General features: G+C 46.4%; 1 protein-coding gene across 1 annotated transcript in view; it reads left to right on the plus strand.

Annotated features, from left to right (window-relative positions):
• Positions 1-658: 658 nt before the first annotated feature.
• vax2 (ventral anterior homeobox 2) overlaps positions 659-23018 on the plus strand; it is a 466604-nt gene continuing 444244 nt past the window's right edge. The window contains exon 1 of the mRNA XM_072497751.1: positions 659-1319. Within this exon, the coding sequence (XP_072353852.1) occupies positions 1130-1319 (190 nt within the window). The 5' untranslated portion in view covers positions 659-1129. The remainder of the gene's footprint in view (positions 1320-23018) is intronic.

The raw sequence follows: 23018 nt of genomic DNA on the forward strand, positions 1-23018 counted from the left end.
TCACTTTGTACATTCCCATCACACTTTGTACATTCCCATTTCACTTAGCACATTCCCATCACACTTTGTACATTCCCATTTCACTTTGTACATTCCCATTTCACTTTGTAGATTCCCATCACACTTTGTACATTCCCATTTCACTTTGTACATTCCCAGCACACTTTGCACTTTCCCATTACACTTTGCACGTTCCCATCACACTTTGTACATTCCCATCACAAGAATACACTGGTTCATTTAACTGCAGTCAGATATCCCCCGGTTAATGCGGAGTTGCCCAATGCAATAAGGCTTACTGATGTTGTTACTGATGGTGTTACTGTGTAAAAACAGCAATTGTATTTATTTCCGCTCTCCATCCTTCAATCCGAGGGCAGACATCCCCCGGGCCATCCCAATCGCTCCAGTTCAACTCTCTTTGTTTTACCAATGATCGGCCGTGTATGGCAAGCAGGAAATTACGTTGGTCTGGCACTGTTAAAAATACCCCCCCCCCCCCCCCATCTTTCTCCCCCTCCCCCCCCCCCCCCCAGTAGATGCTGCCCCTTACTCCCCCCTACTCCAGAAACCCTCATTCACTTACTGACAGATTGGTGAAGGGGGGCGGGCCAGCACGGGAAGTGGGGGGGGGGGGGGGCCTCTCTAACCCTGGGTGGAATGATGAAGAAGTGGGATTCTGCCGTCCTGTGGTTGAGGATGAGTTCCTGTGGCAACAGGGGGAAGAGGCGGCCAGGGTAGACGGAAAACGCCTCTGAAGACTGGGAATCAAACCCCACCCCACCCCCTCTCTCTGTGATCCCTGGCAACTTTTAGAAGACCAACTCCAACTCAATCAATCCAGGCAAGCCAGGACTCCAAGAGCCGCTTCTCCTCGCTCCGTGAAGCATTGGGCAGTCTTCATGTGGTTGTGGAGGATTGCGAAGACCCTACCCCAAGGAGATGACCCCCCCCGCCCCCTCCCCACCCTCTTGAGTGAGGGCTGGCAGCACCATTTTGGAATGAGGCTCTAACCTGGAAGCCAGTTCGACCAGGAGAGCCCGCAGCCCCGGTTCCCGAGCGAGAAGCCGGGGAGGAGGAGGAGGAGGGGGAAGGGGAGGTCGGTCTCAGGCTATCGGAGGCCGACAGGATGAGCGAGAGGGTGAGCGAGCGGAGCGGGGACCTGGACAAAGAGAGCGGCTCCCAGAGCCAGACCCTGGCCGCCCGCCCCGACCGGGGAGACACTCCGGGGACCTCCAAATCCCTCACAGCCCAGGAAGGTGCCTCAGCCAAACTGTCTCCGGGAGACCCCGATTACTGCCGCAGGATCTTGGTCAGAGGTAAGGGCGGGAGCGGAAAATATCCCACCTTAAAATATAGACATCCAATTAAAAAAATATAGATACAGTGAACAAAACTTTGGGGAGGATGGGGAGAAAGAATAGACGGGAATGAGCTTCAATGTGATCATGTGCATTACATTAGCTTGTGTGTGTTTCTGAGACGCGATTAACCCCAGAACCTCAATCAGAACGATTATCTTTCCGCTCTCACGGTAGAATACGAATTATTTTCGATCCGGAGGATAAGAAGGTGGGAAGTGCCCGCTGAAAAATGAAGGGCTGTTGAGTTGACTTTCCAATTCCGACTGGTTTCAGGGCAACGGGAAATTGGCGAATGTCCGTGACCCCCAAAAAGCAGAGCGAGAGAGGCGAAATATCCCCCCCCCCCCCCCGCCAAAATAAAACCCATCAGTATCTTCACCCCGCTTTCTGGTGCCAGTGAGGTCAGGCTGAATGTACATCCCCGCAGATGTGAGAATGAAGCAGTTTGTTAAGATGGCTATGCAATTACAATAAAGCCCATTAACTGAGCCAGAAACTGCGGTGGTTTCTACCCCAGGGCTCCTGGATATAGTCAGAATATGTTCAGGCTTCCTAACCGCCCTCCCTGTCTCTCTCTCTCTCTCACACACACACACAACTTCAATATATTTCACCATCCCCGCCACTCTCTGAGCCGGAGGATTGAGGACGGGTCCCGATTCATTTGGTGTTGTTCCGGTGTAATGAGTACACGCTCATACACCGTCACCCTCCTCACACTGGGACTGGAACACGGTTAATGATAACAACGATCTTTATTTGACCCTTCAATCTCCCCCCTGCCCCTTTCCCCCCTCACTTCCATCAATGTTTTATGGTTTAAAAATAACATCCCCCCACCCCCACCAACCAAGTTAATACCCCAAGTTTTCACTCCAAGCACCTATTCGATGTTGAGAATTATACTTCATTTATTTGGCCTGTTTAAGTCGATTTTATTTTTTTTATTAAATTAAAACTCGATCCTATAAATGTTTAGACGGAGGTGTGTGTGTGTTTATGGTAGGGAGAATATCTCAACACATTCTCTGCCTTGAAAAAAAACTAAAACACAATCTAAGGTTAGTTTTAAACCGACAGCGAGCTGATAAATTGCCTCGTTTATAAACTTCCAATCGGCTATTTCAAACTACAATCTTTTCATTTGCCGCCCCTCTCCATGCTGTCGACATGCATTTCAAGCCGACTTGGTCGATGTATAAACTGCCTTTAAGCAATAGATGAGCATTTATTGCAAGAGTTTAAATAAAGACGCACATTTTCAACAGCAGAATATCAATTCAAGGAAAAAAGCAATGGTTTGGCGGGCGAAGAGAGCGAAATAGTGACTACACGAGAGAGTTCGCCAAATTTAAATCTCGCAATGACAAGGATCGCCGCGGACGGGAGGCTAGTAATTTCTGTGAAGAATTGCTGTGAAGATTGTAGCAATTATTTTCGGCTATTCTCTCTCCCTGTCTGCGCCTCTCGCTTATTTCCCAACGTTGCTATTTATTGTTTCATGTCTTGAAAACTCCAGAACCCGCGCTCATTGTGGGCAGAGCGAAGAAGACTGACCGGAATTAAACTCTTCATTCTCCTCCTCTTTGGCCGATCGCCCTGGAGACAGTTTAAATGTTTTGGATTGAAGAATAATCATTCCCCGTTCAAAAATAAAACACAGTTGCTGACAAAACCTTCAAAAGCAAAACAAAAACGCCGTCACTGGCCAACCAGCCGCACCTGAAACAGCAAACGGTAGAGATTCATTTTGTTTAAAAGGAGCGAGCTGAACCTGTTTCCATCCGGCAGAATATTCCACCAATTCCTCCCCCCCCCCCCCCCCCCCAAATCTAAATCAATCCGATTTAAATTCGGAACGAAAGACACAGGTTAGACGAGAAGGAGCTGATGTCAATTGCTCCAGCGGCTTGGGTCCAGCCCACGCAAGGCAGAAAATTGACTGGGCGTCGAATATTTATTTATCCTTTCAGTAAATAAATAAAGATCTCCCACACACTGCCCCCGATCCCACCTGTAAATGTACAAATATAGGCCAATTGGTCAAGATGTTTGCATTTTTAATGGTTCGAGTTTTGACACCGATGAATTGGGTTTAGCAATAGATCCGGTGGCGAGCGTTTTGCTCGTTTTATCCAACAGATTTGACCCACTGTTTTTTTTTGTGGGGGGGGGGGGGGTCAATTATTCCGATCAGAGAGGAAGGGTGGGGGTGGGGGGCAAGTGTTCGGCCACAACATATTTGACAGAGTAATTGGAAACGCACCTGACGCCACAAAACAACCCGCTGGAAAATGTAGCCAGGCCTGTCAGACTGTCCCCATTGAAAAGCCCAAGCTGCGATTCTCACCCATGTTGCCCCGCCATCCTTTTTTCTAAAGTGCAAACTACCCCTCGGCCTGCCCAGGCCGACTCTGGGATGGGGTGAGAACTCGTGAGCCAAGATGCAGGGAGAGGAGGGGGGTCAAACGCAGGTCAGCAAAGTCTCTCTGCTCGGCCCCTGATGGACATGGCCCATGTTTTAAGATCATCGGTCACCAGCGAGGCGGCTGGAAATACATATTGGCGGCTTTTAGATATTTGCAGCGATAGAAGCCCGGTGTCCTTCTCAGCCAGCTCTCCAGTTCCACACACCACCCCGGGGGAGGGGGGGGGGGGGGGGATGCTGACAACACATCCTTCTTTCGAAAGACCCTCTCCCAAAAATTAAAACGAAAAGCCCCATTAAATTTAAAGGGGTTTCCAACACAAAATGTTTGTGCGGCGGTTCAGGAAGGTTTAAGCACTTGTCGTCATGCTCGATTCTCTCTTTCTGCATTGCCCCGCAATGTGCCAACCCCAGACAGTCCCTTAATCCGGGCTCGCTTATCGTTTGATTTATTTGTACGTGATGATGGCCGAGGAGAATGTGAGATAGACACCCCCCCCCAAAGTCTGGTGCGGTCTCTGCGGGTTCCCCAGGTGTGGGACACGCACACATATCTTTTGCAATCGACAGGCTAAAGCAAACTTCGACAGACCTTCTCGAGAACGAGAAACGAAAAGTCAGGAGACCCGATATTTGACCGATTTGAACCACAATCGGAAACGCCCGCGCGTTTGGTTGTCCGCTTTAAGAATGGTTCAAAGTAAAAATTAGAACCATTTGCACCCTTTTACATAGAGAGAGAGGGCAACGAGAATCACAAGACTGGGACTGGTTTCTCTGAAGGGCTTCCATTGCCGCCTGTACTACATAGAGAAAGTGACTTGGATTGCGGGAGATTGTACCGACTACCCCGCCGAGGCTTTGACAGTCTGGTTCAAAGGTTCCCATTTCTCAGCCTGGGGAATGGGCATTCGCCGCTTAGCCTTTCCTCGGAGCGAAATTACTCCAACCGACGGGATTGCGGAGTTGCCCCTCACGGCGGCGGGGAAGGGATTTGGAAACTATTCATGTCTGGTTCACAATGTCTGAGTTATGTATCTTCAAAACATTTGGAGTTTCTCGACATTTACACCCTACAGCCGTGTCGGAAATCCCGTTAACACTTCAAATCCAAGCGCTGACACCTTCCTTTCCTCCTTAATCCTCCCTCACTCCCCCCCCTCTCTCTGTTTATTGTTCCTTTCTCTGGTCCTCTCTCACCAGTGTCTTCTATGATGTACCGCCTCTCTCTTTCCCCCTCTCTGGCCCGCTTTCTCTCTTTAAGGATCTCTCTCAATCTCTACCCCCACTCTTCTCCGACCTTCTCTCCGTTTCCTATATCCTTCCCCCTCTCCATATCAACCATTCATTCTGAATTCCTCCATCTCTTCCGCATTCGGTACCTCCCTACATTCTCTATCTCCATTTTCTCCCCCCTTCATTCTCGATCCCTGTCTCTGTCCATTCGCTACGTTTATCCCTAATTTAATTCTCAATTACAAGAACGGTCTCCTTATTCTCTCTCTCTCCCTCTCCATTCTCACTCCATTAATTCTTTGTCCCTATCACGCTCTGCACTCTCTCTCTCCATTTTCTCTCTCTCCATTCTCTCTCTCTCCATTCTCTCTCTCTTCATTCTCTCTCTTTATTCTCTCTCACTCCGATCTCACACTCCATTCTCAGTCTCTCCATTCTCTCTCTCTCTCTCCATTCTCTCTCTCTCCATTCTCTCACTCTTCATTCTCTCTCTTTATTCTCTCTCACTCCGATCTCACACTCCATTCTCAGTCTCTCCATTCTCTCTCTCTCTCTCCATTCTCTCTCTCTCCATTCTCTCACTCTTCATTCTCTCTCTTTATTCTCTCTCACTCCGATCTCACACTCCATTCTCAGTCTCTCCATTCTCTCTCTCTCCATTCTCACTCTCGCCACTCTCTCCTTTCTCTCTCTCTCTCCATTCTCTCTCTCTCCATTCTCTGTCTCCATTCTCTCTCCATTCTCACTCTCTCCATTCTCCCTATCTCCATTCTCAATCTCTCCATTCTTTCTCCCCATTGTCTCTCTCTCCAATCTCCATCTCTTCCATTCTCTCTCTCGATTCTCTCTCTGCATTCACTCTCTCCATTCTCTCTCTACATTCTCTCTCTCCATTCATTCTCTCCATTCTCTCTCTCTCCATTCTCTCTCTCCATTCTCTCTCGCTCCATTCTTCATCTCTCCATATTCACACTCCATTCTCTCTGTCTCCATCCTCTCGCTCCATTCTCTCTCTCTCTCCATGCTCTATCTCTCCATTCTCTCTCTCCATTCCCTCTCTCCATTCTCTCTCTCCATTCTCATTCCCTCTCTCCATTATCTCTGCCTCCATTCTCTATCTCTGCATTCTCTCTCTCCATTAGCTCTCTTCCTCCAATCTCTCTCTCTCCATTCACTCTCTCTCCATTCTCTCTCTCCATTTTCTCTCTCTCTCCATTCTCTCACTCTCCATTCTCTGTCTCCATTCTCTCTCTCTCCATTCCCTCTCTCTCTCCATTCTCTCTCTCCATTCTCTCTCTCTCCATTCTCTGTCTCCATTCTCTCTCCCGAATCTCTCTCTCCATTCTCACTCTCTCCATTCTCCCGATCTCCATTCTCTCTCTCTCCATTCTTTCTCTCCATTGGCTCTCTCTCCATTCTATCTCCCTCAATTCTCTATCTCACCATTCTCTATCTCTCCATTCTCTCTCCCTCCATTCTATCTCTCTCAATTCTCAATCTCTCCATTCTCTCTCTCCACACTCTCTCTCCATTCTCTCTCTCCATTTTCTCTCTCTCCATTCTCTCACTCTCTCTCCATTCTCTCTCTCTCTCCATTCTCTCACTCTCCATTCTCTCTCTTTATTCTCTCTCACTCCGTTCTCACACTCCATTCTCAGTCTCTCCATTCTCATTCTCTCCATTCTCCCTCTCGCCACTCTCTCCTTTCTGTCTCTCTCCATTCTCTCTCTCTCCATTCGATGTCTCCATTCTCTCTCCATTCTCACTCTCTCCATTCTCCCTATCTCCATTCTCTCTCTCTCCATTCTTTCCCCCCATTGTCTCTCTCTCCAATCTCTATCTCTTCCATTCTCTCTCTCCATTCTCTCTCTCTCCATTCTCTCTCTGCATTCTCTCTCTCCATTCTCTCCTTCTCTCCATTCTCTCTCTCAATTCATTCCCTCTCTCTCCATTCTCTCTCTCCATTCTCTCTCGCTCCATTCTTTATCTCTCCATATTCACACTCCATTCTCTATGTCTCCATTCTCTCTCTCCATTCTCTCTCTCCATTCTCTCCAACTCTCCATTCTCTCTCTCCATTCTCTCTCTCCATTCTCTCTCCCTCCATTCTCTCTCTCCATTATCTCTCCCTCCATTCTCTATCTCTGCATTCTCTCTCTCTCCGTTAGCTCTCTTCCTCCATTCTCTCTCTCTCTCCATTCACTCTCTTTCCATTCTCTCTCTCTCTCTCCATTTTTTCTCTCTCTCCATTCTCTCACTCTCCATTCTTTCTCTTCATTCTCACTCTTCATTCTCTCTCTCATTCCATTCTCTCTCTCTCTCTCCATTCGCTCTCTCTCCACTCTCTCACTCTCTCCATTCTCTCTCACTCCATTCTATCTCTGTCTCCATTCTCTCTCTCTCCATTCTCTCTCTCTCCATTCTCTCTCTCCATTCTCTAGATCTCCATTCTCTTTCACTCCATTCTTTCTCTCCATTGTCTCTCTCTCCATTCTATCTCCCTCAATTCTCTATCTCACCATTCTCTATCTCTCTTCATTCTATCTCCCTCAATTCTCTATCTCACCATTCTCTATCTCTCCATTCTCTCTCCCCATTCTCTCCACTCCATTCTCTCTCTCCATTCTTTCTCTCCATTCTCTCTCTCCATTTTCTCTCTCTCCATTCTATCTCTCCATTCTCTCTCTCTCCATTCTCTCACTCTCAATTCTCCCTCTCTCCATTCTCTCTCTCCATTCTTTCTCTCCATTCTCACTCTCCATTCTCTCTCTCTCCATTCTCTCACTCTCCATTCTCCCTCTCTTCATTCTCCCTCTCTCCATTCTCTCTCACAATTCTCTCTCTCTCCATTCTCCCTCTCTTCATTCTCCCTCTCCATTATCACTCTCTCCATTCTCACCCTCCATTCTCTCTCTGCATTCTCTCTCTCCATTCTCTCTCTCCAATCTCTCTCTCTCTCCATTCTCTACCTCTCTCCATTCTTTCTCTCCATTGTCTCTCTCCAATCTCTATCTCTCCATTCTCTCTCTCCCTTCTCTCTCTCCATTCTCTATCTCTCCATTCTCTCCATTCTCTCTCTCTCCATTCTCTCTCCATTCTCTATCTCTCCATTCTCTATTTCTCCATTCTCTCTCTCCATTCTCTCTCTCCATTCTCTCTCCCAACGTTCTCTCTCTCTCTCCATTCTCTCTCTGTCTCCATGCACTCTCCATTCTCTCTCTCTCCAGTCTCTCTCTCCATTCTCTCTCTCCATTCTTTCTCTCTCCATTCTCTCTCTCTCCATTCTCTCTCTCCATTCTTTCTCTGTCTCCATTCTCTCTCTCTCCATTCTTTCATTCTCCATTCTCTCTCTCCATTCTCACTCTCTCCATTCTCCCTCTCTCCATTCGCTGTCTCCATTCTCTCCATTCTCACTCTCTCCATTCTCCCTATCTCCATCATCTCTCTCTCCATTCTTTCTCCACATTGTCTCTCTCTCCAATCTCTATCTCTTCCATTCTCTCTCTCCATTCTCTCTCTGCATTCTCTCTCTCCATTCTCTCCTTCTCTCCATTCTCTATCTCCATTCACTCCTTCTCTCCATTCTCTATCTCCATTCATTCTCTCCATTCTCTCTCTCTCCATTCTCTCTCTCCATTCTCTCTCGCTCCATTCTTTATCTCTCCATATTCACACTCTATTCTCTCTGTCTCCATTCTCTCTCTCCATTCTCTCTCTCTCCATGCTCTATCTCCCCATTCTCTCTCTCCATTCACTCTCTCCATTCGCTCCCGCTCTCCATTCTCTCTCTCCATTCTCTCCTTCTCTCCATTCTCTCTCTCCATTCATTCTCTCTCTCTCCATTCTCTCTCTCCATTCTCTCTCGCTCCATTCTTTATCTCTCCATATTCACACTCCATTCTCTCTGTCTCCATTCTCTCTCTCTCCATGCTCTATCTCTCCATTCTCTCTCTCCATTCTCTCTCTCCATTCTCTCCCGCTCTCCATTCTCTCTCTCCATTCTCTCTCTCCATTCTCTCTCCCTCCATTCTCTCTCTCCATTATCTCTCCCTCCAGTCTCTATCTCTGCATTCTCTCTCTCTCCGTTAGCTCTCTTCCTCCATTCTCTCTCTCTCTCCATTCTCTCACTCTCCATTCTCTCTCTTCATTCTCACTCTCTCCAATCTCTCTCTCACTCCATTCTCTCTCTCTCTCCATTCGCACTCTCTCCACTCTCTCACTTTCTCCATTCTCTCTCACTCCATTCTCTCTCTGTCTCCATTCTCTGTCTCCAATCTCTCTCTCTCCATTCTCTCCCTCTCCATTCGCTCTCTCTCTCCATTCTCTCTCTCCATTCTATCTCTCTCTCCATTCTCTAGATCTCTATTCTCTCTCTCGAATCTCTCTCTCCATTCTCACTCTCTCCATTCTCTCTCTCTCCATTCTTTCTCTCCATTGTCTCTCTCTCCATTCTATCTCCCTCAATTCTCTATCTCACCATTCTCTATCTCTCCATTCTATCTCTCTCAATTCTCTATCTCACCATTCTCTATCTCTCCATTCTCTCTCTCCATTCTATGTCTCCATTCTCTCTCCCCATTCTCTCCTTCTCTCCATTCTCTCTCTCCATTCTTTCTCTCCATTCTCTCTCTCCATTTTTCTCTCTCCATTCTATCTCCCCATTCTCACTCTCTCCATTCTCCCTCTCTCCATTCTCTCTCTCTCCATTCTCTCTCTCCATTCTCTCTCTCCATTCTCTCTCTTTCCATTCTCTCACTCTCCATTCTCCCTCTCTCCATTCTCTCTCTCCATTCTCTCTCTCCATTCTCACTCTCCATTCTCTCGCTCTCCATTCTCTCACTCTCCATTCTCCCTCTCTTCATTCTCCCTCTCTTCATTCTCCCTCTCTCCATTCTCTCTCACAATTCTCTCTCTCTGCATTCTCCCTCTCTCCATTCTGTCTCTCCATTATCACTCTCTCCATTCTCACCCTCCATTCTCTCTCTGCATTCTCTCTCTCCATTCTCTCTCTCTCTCCATTCTCTACCTCTCTCCATTCTTTCTCTCCATTGTCTCTCTCCAATCTCTATCTCTCCATTCTCTCTCTCCCTTCTCTCTCTCCATTCTCTATCTCTCCATTCTCTCTCTCCATTCACTCTCTCCATTCTCTATCTCTCCATTCTCTATCTCTCCATTCTCTCTCTCCATTCTCTCTCTCCATTCTCTCTCCCACCGTTCTCTCTCTCTCTCCATTCTCTCTCTGTCTCCATTCACTCTCTCTCCATTCTCTCTCTCTCCAGTCTCGCTCTCCATTCTCTCTCTCCATTATTTCTCTCTCCATTCTCTCTCTCTCCATTCTCTCTCTCCATTCTTTCTCTGTCTCCATTCTCTCTCTCTCCATTATCTCTCTCCCTTCTCTCTCTCCATTCTCACTCTCTCCATTCTCCCTCTCTCCATTCGCTGTCTCCATTCTCTCCATTCTCACTCTCTCCATTCTCCCTATCTCCATTCTCTCTCTCTCCATTCTTTCTCCCCATTGTCTCTCTCTCCAATCTCTATCTCTTCCATTCTCACTCTCCATTATCTTTCTGCGTTCTCTCTCTCCATTCTCTCCTTCTCTCCATTCTCTGTCTCCATTCATTCTCTCCATTCTCTCTCTCTCCATTCTCTCTCGTTCCATTCTTTATCTCTCCATATTCACACTCCATTCTCTCTGTCTCTATTCTCTCCCTCCATTCTCTCTCTCTCCATGCTCTATCTCTCCATTCTCTCTCTCCATTCTCTCTCTCCATTCGCTCCCGCTCTCCATTCTCTCTCTCCATTCTCTCTCTCCATTCTCTCTCCCTCCATTCTCTCTCTCCATTATCTCTCCCTCCATTCTCTATCTCTGCATTCTCTCTCTCTCCATTAGCTCTCTTCCTCCATTCTCTCTCTCTCCATATACTCTCTCCATTCTCTCTCTCTCTCCATTTTCTCTCTCTCTCCATTCTCACAGTCTCCATTCTCTCGCTTCATTCTCACTCTCTCCATTCTCTCTCTCTCTCCACTCTCTCACTCTCTCCATTCTCTCTCACTCCATTCTCTGTCTCCATTCTCTCTCTCCATTCTCTCTCTCTCCATTCTCTCTCTCCATTCTCTCTCTCTCTCCATTCTCTAGATCTCCATTCTCTCTCTCAAATCTCTCCCTCCATTCTCACTCTCTCCATTCTCCCGATCCCCATTCTCTCTCTCTCCATTCTTTCTCTCCATTGTCTCTCTCTCCATTCTATCTCCCTCAATTCTCTATCTCACCATTCTCTATCTCTCCATTCTATCTCTCTCAATTCTCTATCTCACCATTCTCTATCTCTCCATTCTCTCTCTCCATTCTATGTCTCCATTCTCTCTCCCCATTCTCTCCTTCTCTCCATTCTCTCTCTCCATTCTATCTCTCTCAATTCTCAATCTCTCCATTCTCTCTCTCTCCACAATCTCTCTCCATTCTCTTTCTCCATTTTCTCTCTCCATTCTATCTCTCCATTCTCTCTCCCTCCATTCTCTCTCTCTCCATTCTCTTTCTCTCTCCATTCTCTTACTCTCTCCATTCTTTCACTCTCACCATGCTCTCTCTCTCCATTCTCTCTCTCCATTCTCTCCCGCTCTCCATTCTCTCTCTCCATTCTCTCTCTCCATTCTCTCTCCCTCCATTCTCTCTCTCCATTATCTCTCCCTCCAGTCTCTATCTCTGCATTCTCTCTCTCTCCGTTAGCTCTCTTCCTCCATTCTCTCTCTCTCTCCATTCTCTCTCACTCCATTCTCTCTCTTCATTCTCACTCTCTCCATTCTCTCTCTCACTCCATTCTCTCTCTCTCTCCATTCGCTCTCTCTCCACTCTCTCACTTTCTCCATTCTCTCTCACTCCATTCTCTCTCTGTCGCCATTCTCTGTCTCCAATCTCTCTCTCTCCATTCTCTCCCTCTCCATTCGCTCTCTCTCTCCATTCTCTCTCTCCATTCTATCTCTCTCTCCATTCTCTAGATCTCTATTCTCTCTCTCGAATCTCTCTCTCCATTCTCACTCTCTCCATTCTCTCTCTCTCCATTCTTTCTCTCCATTGTCTCTCTCTCCATTCTATCTCCCTCAATTCTCTATCTCACCATTCTCTATCTCTCCATTCTATCTCTCTCCATTCTCACTCTCTCCATTCTCTCTCTCTCCATTCTCTCTCTCCATTCTCTCTCTCCATTCTCTCTCTCTCCATTCTCTCACTCTCCATTCTCCCTCTCTCCATTCTCTCTCTCCATTCTCTCTCTCCATTCTCTCTCTCCATTCTCACTCTCCATTCTCTCGCTCTCCATTCTCTCTCTCCATTCTCTCTCTCTCCATTCTCTCACTCTCCATTCTCCCTCTCTCCATTCTCTCTCACAATTCTCTCTCTCTCCATTCTCCCTCTCTACATTCTCTCTCTCCATTATCACTCTCTCCATTCTCACCCTCCATTCTCTCTCTGCATTCTCTCTCTCCATTCTCTCTCTCTCTCCATTCTCTACCTCTCTCCATTCTTTCTCTCCATTGTCTCTCTCTCCAATCTCTATCTCTCCATTCTCTCTCTCCCTTCTCTATCTCTCCATTCTCTCTCTCCATTCACTCTCTCCATTCTCTATCTCTCCATTCTCTATCTCTCCATTCTCTCTCTCCATTCTCTCTCTCCATTCTCTCTCCCACCGTTCTCTCTCTCTCTCCATTCTCTCTCTGTCTCCATTCACTCTCTCTCCATTCTCTCTCTCTCCAGTCTCGCTCTCCGTTCTCTCTCTCCATTCTTTCTCTCTCCATTCTCTCTCTCTCCATTCTCTCTCTCCATTCTTTCTCTGTCTCCATTCTCTCTCTCCATTATCTCTCTCCCTTCTCTCTCTCCATTCTCACTCTCTCCATTCTCCCTCTCTCCATTCGCTGTCTCCATTCTCTCCATTCTCACTCTCTCCATTCTCCCTATCTCCATTCTCTCTCTCTCCATTCTTTCTCCCCATTGTCTGTCTCTCCAATCTCTATCTCTTCCATCCTCACTCTCCATTATCTTTCTGCGTTCTCTCTCTCCATTCTCTCCTTCTCTCCATTCTCTGTCTCCATTCATTCTCTCCAGTGTCTCTCTCTCCATTCTCTCTCTCCATTCTCTCTCGTTCCATTCTTTATCTCTCCATATTAACACTCCATTCTCTCTGTCTCTATTCTCTCCCTCCATTCTCTCTCTCTCCATGCTCTATCTCTCCATTCTCTCTCTCCATTCTCTCTCTCCATTCGCTCCCGCTCTCCATTCTCTCTCTCCATTCTCTCTCTCCATTCTCTCTCCCTCCTTTCTCTCTCTCCATTATCTCTCCCTCCATTCTCTATCTCTGCATTCTCTCTCTCTCCATTAGCTCTCTTCCTCCATTCTCTCTCTCTCCATATACTCTCTCCATTCTCTCTCTCTCTCCATTTTCTCTCTCTCTCCATTCTCTCACTCTCCATTCTCTCGCTTCATTCTCACTCTCTCTATTCTCTCTCTCTCTCCACTCTCTCACTCTCTCCATTCTCTCTCACTCCATTCTCTGTCTCCATTCTCTCTCTCTCCATTCTCTCTCTCTCCATTCTCTCTCTCCATTCTCTCTCTCTCTCCATTCTCTAGATCTCCATTCTCTCTCTCGAATCTCTCTCTCCATTCTCACTCTCTCCATTCTCCCGATCCCCATTCTCTCTCTCTCCATTCTTTCTCTCCATTGTCTCTCTCTCCATTCTATCTCCCTCAATTCTCTATCTCACCATTCTCTATCTCTCCATTCTATCTCTCTCAATTCTCTATCTCACCATTCTCTATCTCTCCATTCTCTCTCTCCATTCTATGTCTCCATTCTCTCTCCCCATTCTCTCCTTCTCTCCATTCTCTCTCTCCATTCTATCTCTCTCAATTCTCAATCTCTCCATTCTCTCTCTCCACAATCTCTCTCCATTCTCTTTCTCCATTTTCTCTCTCCCCATTCTCTCTCCCCATTCCCTCACCCCATTCTATCTCTCTCCATTCTCTATATCTCCATTCTCACTCTCTCCATTCTCCCTCTCTCCATTCTCTCTTTCTCCATTCTCTCTCTCCATTCTCTCTCTCCATTCTCTCTCTCCATTCTCACTCTCCATTCTCTCTCTCTCCATTCTCTCTCTCCATTCTCTCACCATTCTCTCTCCATTCTCTCACTCTCCATTCTCCCTCTCTCCATTCTCTCTCACAATTCTCTCACTCTCCATTCTCCCTCTCTCCATTCTCCCTCTCTCCATTTTCTCTCTCCATTGTCACTCTCTCCATTCACACCCTCCATTCTCTCTCTGCATTCTCTGTCTCCATTCTCTCTCTCCATTCTCTCTCTCTCTCCATTCTCTACCTCTCTCCATTCTTTCTCACCATTGTCTCTCTCTCCAATCTCTATCTCTCCATTCTCTCTCTCCATTCTCTATCTCTCCATTCTCTCTCTCTCCATTCTCTCTCTCCATTCTCTATCTCTCCATTCTCTATCTCTCCATTCTCTATCTCTCCATTCTCTCTCTCCATTCTCTCTCCATTCTCTCTCCCTCAGTTCTCTCTCTCCATTCTCTCTCTGTCTCCATTCACTCTCTCTCCATTCTCTCTCTCCATTCTCTCTCCATTCTCTCTCCCTCAGTTCTCTCTCTCCATTCTCTCTCTCTCTCCATTCTCTCTCTCTCCATTCTCTCTATCTATTCTTTCTCTGTCTCCATTCTCTCTCTCTCCATTCTTTCATTCTCCATTCTCTTTCTCCATTCTCTCTCTCTCCATTCTCTCTCTCCCTTCTCTCTCTCTCCATTCTCCCTCTCTCCAAACTCTCTCTCTCCATTCTCTCTCTCCGTTTTCTCTCTCTTCATTCTCTGTCTCCATTCTCTCTCTGCATTCTCTCTCTCTCCATTGTCTCTCTCTCCATTCTATGCTCTCTCTCCATCTCTCTCTCCATGCTCTCTCTCTCCATTCTCTCTCCGTTCTCTCTCTCTCCATTCTCTCTCTCTCCATTCTCTCTCCTTACTGTCTCTCAATTCTCTCTCTACATTCTCTCTCCATTCTCTCACCATTATCTCTCCCTCCATTCTCTCTCTCTCTCTCCATTCTCTCTCTCTCCATTCTCTCACTCTCTATTCTCTCTCTTTATTCTCTCTCACTCCATTCTCACACTCCATTCTCAGTCTCTCCATTCTCTCTCTCTCCATTCTCTCTCTCGCCACTCTTTCCTTTCTCTCTCTCTCCATTTTCTCTCTCTCCATTCTCTGTCTCCATTCTCTCTCCATTCTCACTCTCTCCATTCTCCCTATCTCCACTCTCTCTCTCTCCATTCTTTCCCCCCATTGTCTCTCTCTCCAATCTCTATCTCTTCCATTCTCTCTCTCCATTCTCTCTCTCTCCATTCTCTCTCTGCATTCTCTCTCTCCATTCTCTCCTCTCCATTCTCTCTCTCCATTCATTCTCTCCATTCTCTCTCTCTCCATTCTCTCTCGCTCCATTCCTTATCTCTCCATATTCACACTCCATTCTCTATGTCTCTATACTCTCTCTCCATTCTCTCTCTCTCCATAATCTATCTCTCCATTCTCTCTCTCCATTCTCTCCCGCCCTCCATTCTCTCTATCCATTCTCTCTCTATCCATTCTCTCTCCCTCCATTCTCTCTCTCCATTATCTCTCCCTCCATTATCTATCTCTGCATTCTCTCTCTCCATTCTCACTCTCTCCATTCTCTATCTCTCTCCATTCTCTCTCTCTCTCCATAATCTCTCTCTCCACTCTCTCTCTTCACTCTCACTCTCTCCATTCTCTCTCTCTCTCCATTCTCTCTCTCTCTCCATTCGCTCTCTCTCCACTCTCTCACTCTCTCCATTCTCTCTCACTCCATTCTCTCCCTGTCTCCATTCACTGTCTGCATTCTCTCTCTCTCCATTCTCTCACTCCATTCGCTCTCTCTCTCCATTCTCTCTCTCCATTCTCTCTCACTCTCCATTCTCTAGATCTCCATTCTCTCTCTCGAATCTCTCTCTCCATTCTCACTCTCTCCATTCTCCCGCTCTCCGTTCTCTCTCTCTCCATTCTTTCTGTCCATTGTCTCTCTCTCCATTCTATCTCCCTCAATTCTCTATCTCACCATTCTCTATCTCTCCATTCTATCTCTCTCAATTCTCTATCTCACCATTCTCTATCTCTCCATTCGCTCTCTCCATTCTATGTCTCCATTCTCTCTCCCCAATCTCTCCTTCTCTCCATTCTCTCTCTCCATTCTTTCTCTCCATTCTCTCTCTCTCCATTCTCTCTCTCCATTCTCTCTCTCTCCATTCTATCTCTCTCAATTCTACATCTCTCCATTCTCTCTCTCTCCACACTCTCTCTCCATTCTCTCTCTCCATTGTCTCTCTCTCCATTCTATCTCTCTCAATTCTCTATCTCACCATTCTCTATCTCTCCATTCTCTCTCTCCATTCTATGTCTCCATTCTCTCTCCCCAATCTCTCCTTCTCTCCATTCTCTCTCTCCATTCTTTCTCTCCATTCTCTCTCTCTCCACACTCTCTCTCCATTCTCTCTCTCCATTGTCTCTCTCTCCATTCTATCTCTCTCAATTCTCCATCTCTCCATTCTCTCTCTCTCCACACTCTCTCTCCATTCTCTCTCTCCATTTTCTCTCTCTCCATTCTATCTCTCCTTTCTCTCTCTCTCTCCATGCTCTATCTCTCCATTCTCTCTCTCCATTCTCTCTCCCTCTCCATTCTCTAGATCTCCATTCTCTCTCTCGAATCTCTCTCTCCCTTCTCACTCTCTCCATTCTCTCGATCCCCATTCTCTCTCTCTCCATTCTTTCACTCCATTGTCTCTCTCTCCATTCTATCTCTCTCAATTCTCTATCTCACCATTCTCTATCTCTCCATTCTCTCTCCCCATCCTTTCCTTCTCTCCAGTCTCTCTCTCCATTCTTTCTCTCCATTCTCTCTCTCTCCATTCTCTCTCTCCATTCTCTCTCTCCATTCTTTCTCTCCATTCTCTCTCTCTCCATTCTTTCTCTCCATTCTCTCTCTCTCCATTCTCTCTGTCTGAAATCTCTCTCACTCCATTCTCTCTCTCCATTCTCTCTCCCCATTCTATCTCTCTCAATTCTCAATCTCTCCATTCTCTCTCTCTCCACAATCTCTCTCCATTCTCTCACTCTCCATTCTCCCTCTCTCCATTCTCCCTCTCTCCATTCTCTCTAACAATTCTCTCTCTCTCTCCATTCTCCTTCTCTCCATTCACCCTCTCTCCATTCTCTCTCTCCATTATCACTCTCTCCATTCACACCCTCCATTCTCTCTCTGCATTCTCTCTCTCCATTCTCTCTCTCCATTCTCTCTCTCTCTCCATCCTGTACCTCTCTCCATTCTTTCTCACCATTGTCTCTCTCTCCAACCTCTATCTCTCCATTCTCTCTCTCCATTCTCTATCTCTCCATTCTCTCTCTCTCTCCATTCTCTCTCTCCATTCTCTCTCTCCATTCTCTATCTCACCATTCTCTAGCTCTCCATTCTCTCTCTCCATTCTATGTCTCCATTCTCTCTCCCCAATCTCTCCTTCTCTCCATTCTCTCTCTCCATTCTTTCTCTCCATTCTCTCTCTCTCCATTCTCTCTCTCCATTCTCTCTCTCTCCATTCTATCTCTCTCAATTCTACATCTCTCCATTCTCTCTCTCTCCACACTCTCTCTCCATTCTCTCTCTCCATTGTCTCTCTCTCCATTCTATCTCTCTCAATTCTCTATCTCACCATTCTCTATCTCTCCATTCTCTCTCTCCATTCTATGTCTCCATTCTCTCTCCCCAATCTCTCCTTCTCTCCATTCTCTCTCTCCATTCTTTCTCTCCATTCTCTCTCTCTCCACACTCTCTCTCCATTCTCTCTCTCCATTGTCTCTCTCTCCATTCTATCTCTCTCAATTCTCCATCTCTCCATTCTCTCTCTCTCCACACTCTCTCTCCATTCTCTCTCTCCATTTTCTCTCTCTCCATTCTATCTCTCCTTTCTCTCTCTCTCTCCATGGTCTATCTCTCCATTCTCTCTCTCCATTCTCTCTCCCTCTCCATTCTCTAGATCTCCATTCTCTCTCTCGAATCTCTCTCTCCCTTCTCACTCTCTCCATTCTCTCGATCCCCATTCTCTCTCTCTCCATTCTTTCACTCCATTGTCTCTCTCTCCATTCTATCTCTCTCAATTCTCTATCTCACCATTCTCTATCTCTCCATTCTCTCTCTCCATTCTATGTCTCCATTCTCTCTCCCCATCCTTTCGTTCTCTCCAGTCTCTCTCTCCATTCTTTCTCTCCATTCTCTCTCTCTCCATTCTCTCTCTCCATTCTTTCTCTCCATTCTCTCTCTCTCCATTCTTTCTCTCCATTCTCTCTCTCTCCATTCTCTCTGTCTGAAATCTCTCTCACTCCATTCTCTCTCTCCATTCTCTCTCCCCATTCTATCTCTCTCAATTCTCAATCTCTCCATTCTCTCTCTCTCCACAATCTCTCTCCATTCTCTTTCTCCATTTTCTCTCTCTCCATTCTATCTCTCCATTCTCTCTCTCCATTCTCTCTGTCTGAAATCTCTCTCCATTCTCTTCTCCATTCTCTCTCCCCATTCTCTCTCCCCATTCTCTCTCCCCATTCTCTCTCTCTCCATTCTCTATATCTCCATTCTCACTCTCTCCATTCTCCCTCTCTCCATTCTCTCTCTCTCCATTCTGTCTCGCCATTCTCTCTCTCCATTCTCTCTCTCCATTCTCACTCTCCATTCTCTCACCATTCTCTCTCCATTCTCTCACTCTCCATTCTCCCTCTCTCCATTCTCCCTCTCTCCATTCTCTCTAACAATTCTCTCTCTCTCTCCATTCTCCTTCTCTCCATTCACCCTCTCTCCATTCTCTCTCTCCATTATCACTCTCTCCATTCACACCCTCCATTCTCTCTCTGCATTCTCTCTCTCCATTCTCTCTCTCCATTCTCTCTCTCTCTCCATTCTGTACCTCTCTCCATTCTTTCTCACCATTGTCTCTCTCTCCAACCTCTATCTCTCCATTCTCTCTCTCCATTCTCTATCTCTCCATTCTCTCTCTCTCTCCATTCTCTCTCTCCATTCTCTCTCTCCATTCTCTATCTCTCCATTCTCTATCTCTCCATTCTCTCTCTCCATTCTCTCTCCATTCTCCCTCCCTCCATTCTCTCTCTCTCTCCATTCTCTCTCTGTCTCCATTCACTCTCTCTCCATTCTCTCTCTCTCCAGCCTCGCTCTCCATTCTCTCTCACCATTCTTTCTCTCTCCATTCTCTCTCTCTCCATTCTTTCATTCTCCATTCTCTTTCTCCATTCTCTTTCTCTCCATTCTCTCTCTCCCTTCTCTCTCACTCCATTCTCCCTCTCTCCAAACTCTCTCTTTCCATTCTCTCTCTCCATTCTCTCTCTCTTCATTCTCTCTCTCCATTCTCTGCTCTCTCTCCATCTCTCTCTCCATGCTCTCTCTCCATTATTTCTCTCTCCATTCTCTCTCCATTCACTCTCTCTCCATTCTCTCTCTCTCCATTCCCTCTCTCTCCATTCTCTCTCCTTACTGTCTCTCAATTCTCTCTCTACATTCTCTCTCCATTCTCTCACCATTTTCTCTCCCTCCATTCTCTCTCTCTCTCCATTCACTCTCTCACCATTCTCTCACTCTCCATTCTCTCTCTTTATTCTCTCTCACTCCGTTCTCACACTCCATTCTCAGTCTCTCCATTCTCTCTCTCGCCACTCTCTCCTTTCTCTCTCTCTCCATTCTCTCTCTCTCCATTCTCTGTCTCCATTCTCTCTTCATTCTCCCTATCTCCATTCTCTCTCTCTCCATTCATTCTCCCCATTGTCTCTCTCTCCAATCTCTATCTCTTCCATTCTCTCTCTCCATTCTCTCTCTCTCCATTCTTTCTCTCCATTTTCTCTCGCTGCATTCTTTATCTCTCCATATTCACACTCCATTCTCTCTGTCTCCATACTCTCTCTCTCCATGATCTATCTCTCCATTCTCTCTCTCCATTCTCTCTCTCCATTCTCTCCCGCCCTCCATTATCTCGCTCCATTCTCTCTCTCCATTCTCTCTCCCTCCATTCTCTCTCTCCATTATCTCTCCCTCCATTCTCTATCTCTGCATTCTCTCTCTCTCCATTTTCTCTCTCTCTCCATTATCTCACTCTCCATTATCTCTCTTCATTCTCACTCTCTCCATTCTCTCTCTCTCTCCATTCTCTCTCTCTCTCCATTCGCTCTCTCTCCACTCTCTCACTCTCTCCAATCTCTCTCACTCCATTCTCTCTCTGTCTCCATTCACTGTCTCCATTCTCTCTCTCCATTCTCTCTCTCTCCATTCGCTCTCTCTCTCCATTCTCTCTCTCCATTCTCTCTCACTCTCCATTCTCTAGAACTCCATTCTCTCTCTCGAATCTCTCTTGCCACTCTCTTCTTTCTCTCTCTCTCCATTCTCTCTCTCTCCATTCTCTATCTCTCCATTCTCTCTCTCCATTCTATGTCTCCATCCTCTCTCTCCATTCTTTCTCTCCATTCTCTCTCTCTCCATTCTCACTCTCCATTCTCTCTCTCTCCATTCTATCTCTCTCAATTCTCAATCTCTCCATTCTCTCTCTCTCCATTCACTCTCTCTCCATTCTCTCTCTCTCCATTCTCTCTCTCCATTCGTTCTCTGTCTCCATTCTCTCTCTCTCCATTCTTTCATTCTCCATTCTCTTTCTCCATTCTCTCTCTCTCCATTCTCTCTCTCCCTTCTCTCTCTCCATTCTCACTCTCTCCATTCTCCCACTCTCCAAACTCTCTCTCTCCATTCTCTCTCTCCATTCTCTCTCTCTTCATTCTCTGTCTCCATTCTCTCTCTGCATTCTCTCTCTCTCCACTGTCTCTCTCTCCATTCTCTCCTCTCTCTCCATTCTCTCTCTCCATGCTCTCTCTCCATTCTCTCTCTCTCCATTCTCTCTCTCTCTCCATTCCCTCTCTCTCCTTACTGTCTCACAATTCTCTCTCTACATTCTCTCTCCATTCTCTCACCATTTCTCTCTCTCCATTCTCTCTCTCTCCATTCTCTCTCTCTCCATTCTCTCACTCTCCATTCTCTCTCTTTATTCTCTTTCACTCCATTCTCACACTCCATTCCCAGTCTCTCCATTCTCTCTCTCGCCACTCTCTTCTTCCTCTCTCTCTCCATTCTCTCTCTCTCCATTCTCTATCTCTCCATTCTTTCTCTCCATTCTATGTCTCCATCCTCTCTCTCCATTCTTTCTCTCCATTCTCTCTCTCCATTCTCTCTCTCGATTCTCTCTCTCTCCATTCTATCTCTCTCAATTCTCAATCCCTCTATTCTCTCTCTCTCCACACTCTCTCTCCATTCTCTCTCTCTCCATTCTCTCTCTCCATTTTCTCTCTCCCCATTCTATCTCTCCATTCTCTCTCTCTCTCTCTCCATTCTCTCTCTCTCATTCTCTTACTCTCTCCATTCTCTTACTCTCTCCATTCTTTTACTCTCTCCATTGTCTTTCTCTCCATTCTCTCTCTCCATTCTCTCCCTCCATTCTCTCTCTCCATTCTCTCTCCCTCTGTTCTCTCTCTCTCTCCATTCTCTCTCTCTCCATTCTCTATCTCTCCATTCTCTCTCTCCATTCTATGTCTCCATCCTCTCTCTCCATTCTTTCTCTCCATTCTCTCTCTCTCCATTCTCACTCTCCATTCTCTCTCTCTCCATTCTATCTCTCTCAATTCTCAATCTCTCCATTCTCTCTCTCTCCATTCACTCTCTCTCCATTCTCTCTCTCTCCATTCTCTCTCTCCATTCGTTCTCTGTCTCCATTCTCTCTCTCTCCATTCTTTCATTCTCCATTCTCTTTCTCCATTCTCTCTCTCTCCATTCTCTCTCTCCCTTCTCTCTCTCCATTCTCACTCTCTCCATTCTCCCACTCTCCAAACTCTCTCTCTCCATTCTCTCTCTCCATTCTCTCTCTCTTCATTCTCTGTCTCCATTCTCTCTCTGCATTCTCTCTCTCTCCACTGTCTCTCTCTCCATTCTCTCCTCTCTCTCCATTCTCTCTCTCCATGCTCTCTCTCCATTCTTCCTCTCTCCATTCTCTCTCCATTCTCTCTCTCTCCATTCTCTCTCTCTCTCCATTCCCTCTCTCTCCTTACTGTCTCACAATTCTCTCTCTACATTCTCTCTCCATTCTCTCACCATTTCTCTCTCTCCATTCTCTCTCTCTCTCCATTCTCTCTCTCTCCATTCTCTCACTCTCCATTCTCTCTCTTTATTCTCTTTCACTCCATTCTCACACTCCATTCCCAGTCTCTCCATTCTCTCTCTCGCCACTCTCTTCTTCCTCTCTCTCTCCATTCTCTCTCTCTCCATTCTCTATCTCTCCATTCTTTCTCTCCATTCTATGTCTCCATCCTCTCTCTCCATTCTTTCTCTCCATTCTCTCTCTCCATTCTCTCTCTCGATTCTCTCTCTCTCCATTCTATCTCTCTCAATTCTCAATCTCTCCATTCTCTCTCTCTCCACACTCTCTCTCCATTCTCTCTCTCTCCATTCTCTCTCTCCATTTTCTCTCTCCCCATTCTATCTCTCCATTCTCTCTCTCTCTCTCTCCATTCTCTCTCTCTCATTCTCTTACTCTCTCCATTCTCTTACTCTCTCCATTCTTTTACTCTCTCCATTGTCTTTCTCTCCATTCTCTCTCTCCATTCTCTCCCTCCATTCTCTCTCTCCATTCTCTCTCCCTCTGTTCTCTCTCTCTCTCCATTCTCTCTCTGTCTCCATTCACTCTCTCCATTCTCTCTCTCTCTAGTCTCGCTCTGCATTCTCTCTCTCCATTCTTTCTCTCTCCATTCTCTCTCTCTCCATTTTATCTCTCCATTCTTTCTCTGTCTCCATTCTCTCTCTCTCCATTCTTTCATTCTCCATTCTCTTTCTCCATTCTCTC

The sequence above is a fragment of the Scyliorhinus torazame genome, chromosome 3, assembly GCF_047496885.1.
Source record: "Scyliorhinus torazame isolate Kashiwa2021f chromosome 3, sScyTor2.1, whole genome shotgun sequence".
NCBI lineage: Eukaryota > Metazoa > Chordata > Chondrichthyes > Carcharhiniformes > Scyliorhinidae > Scyliorhinus > Scyliorhinus torazame.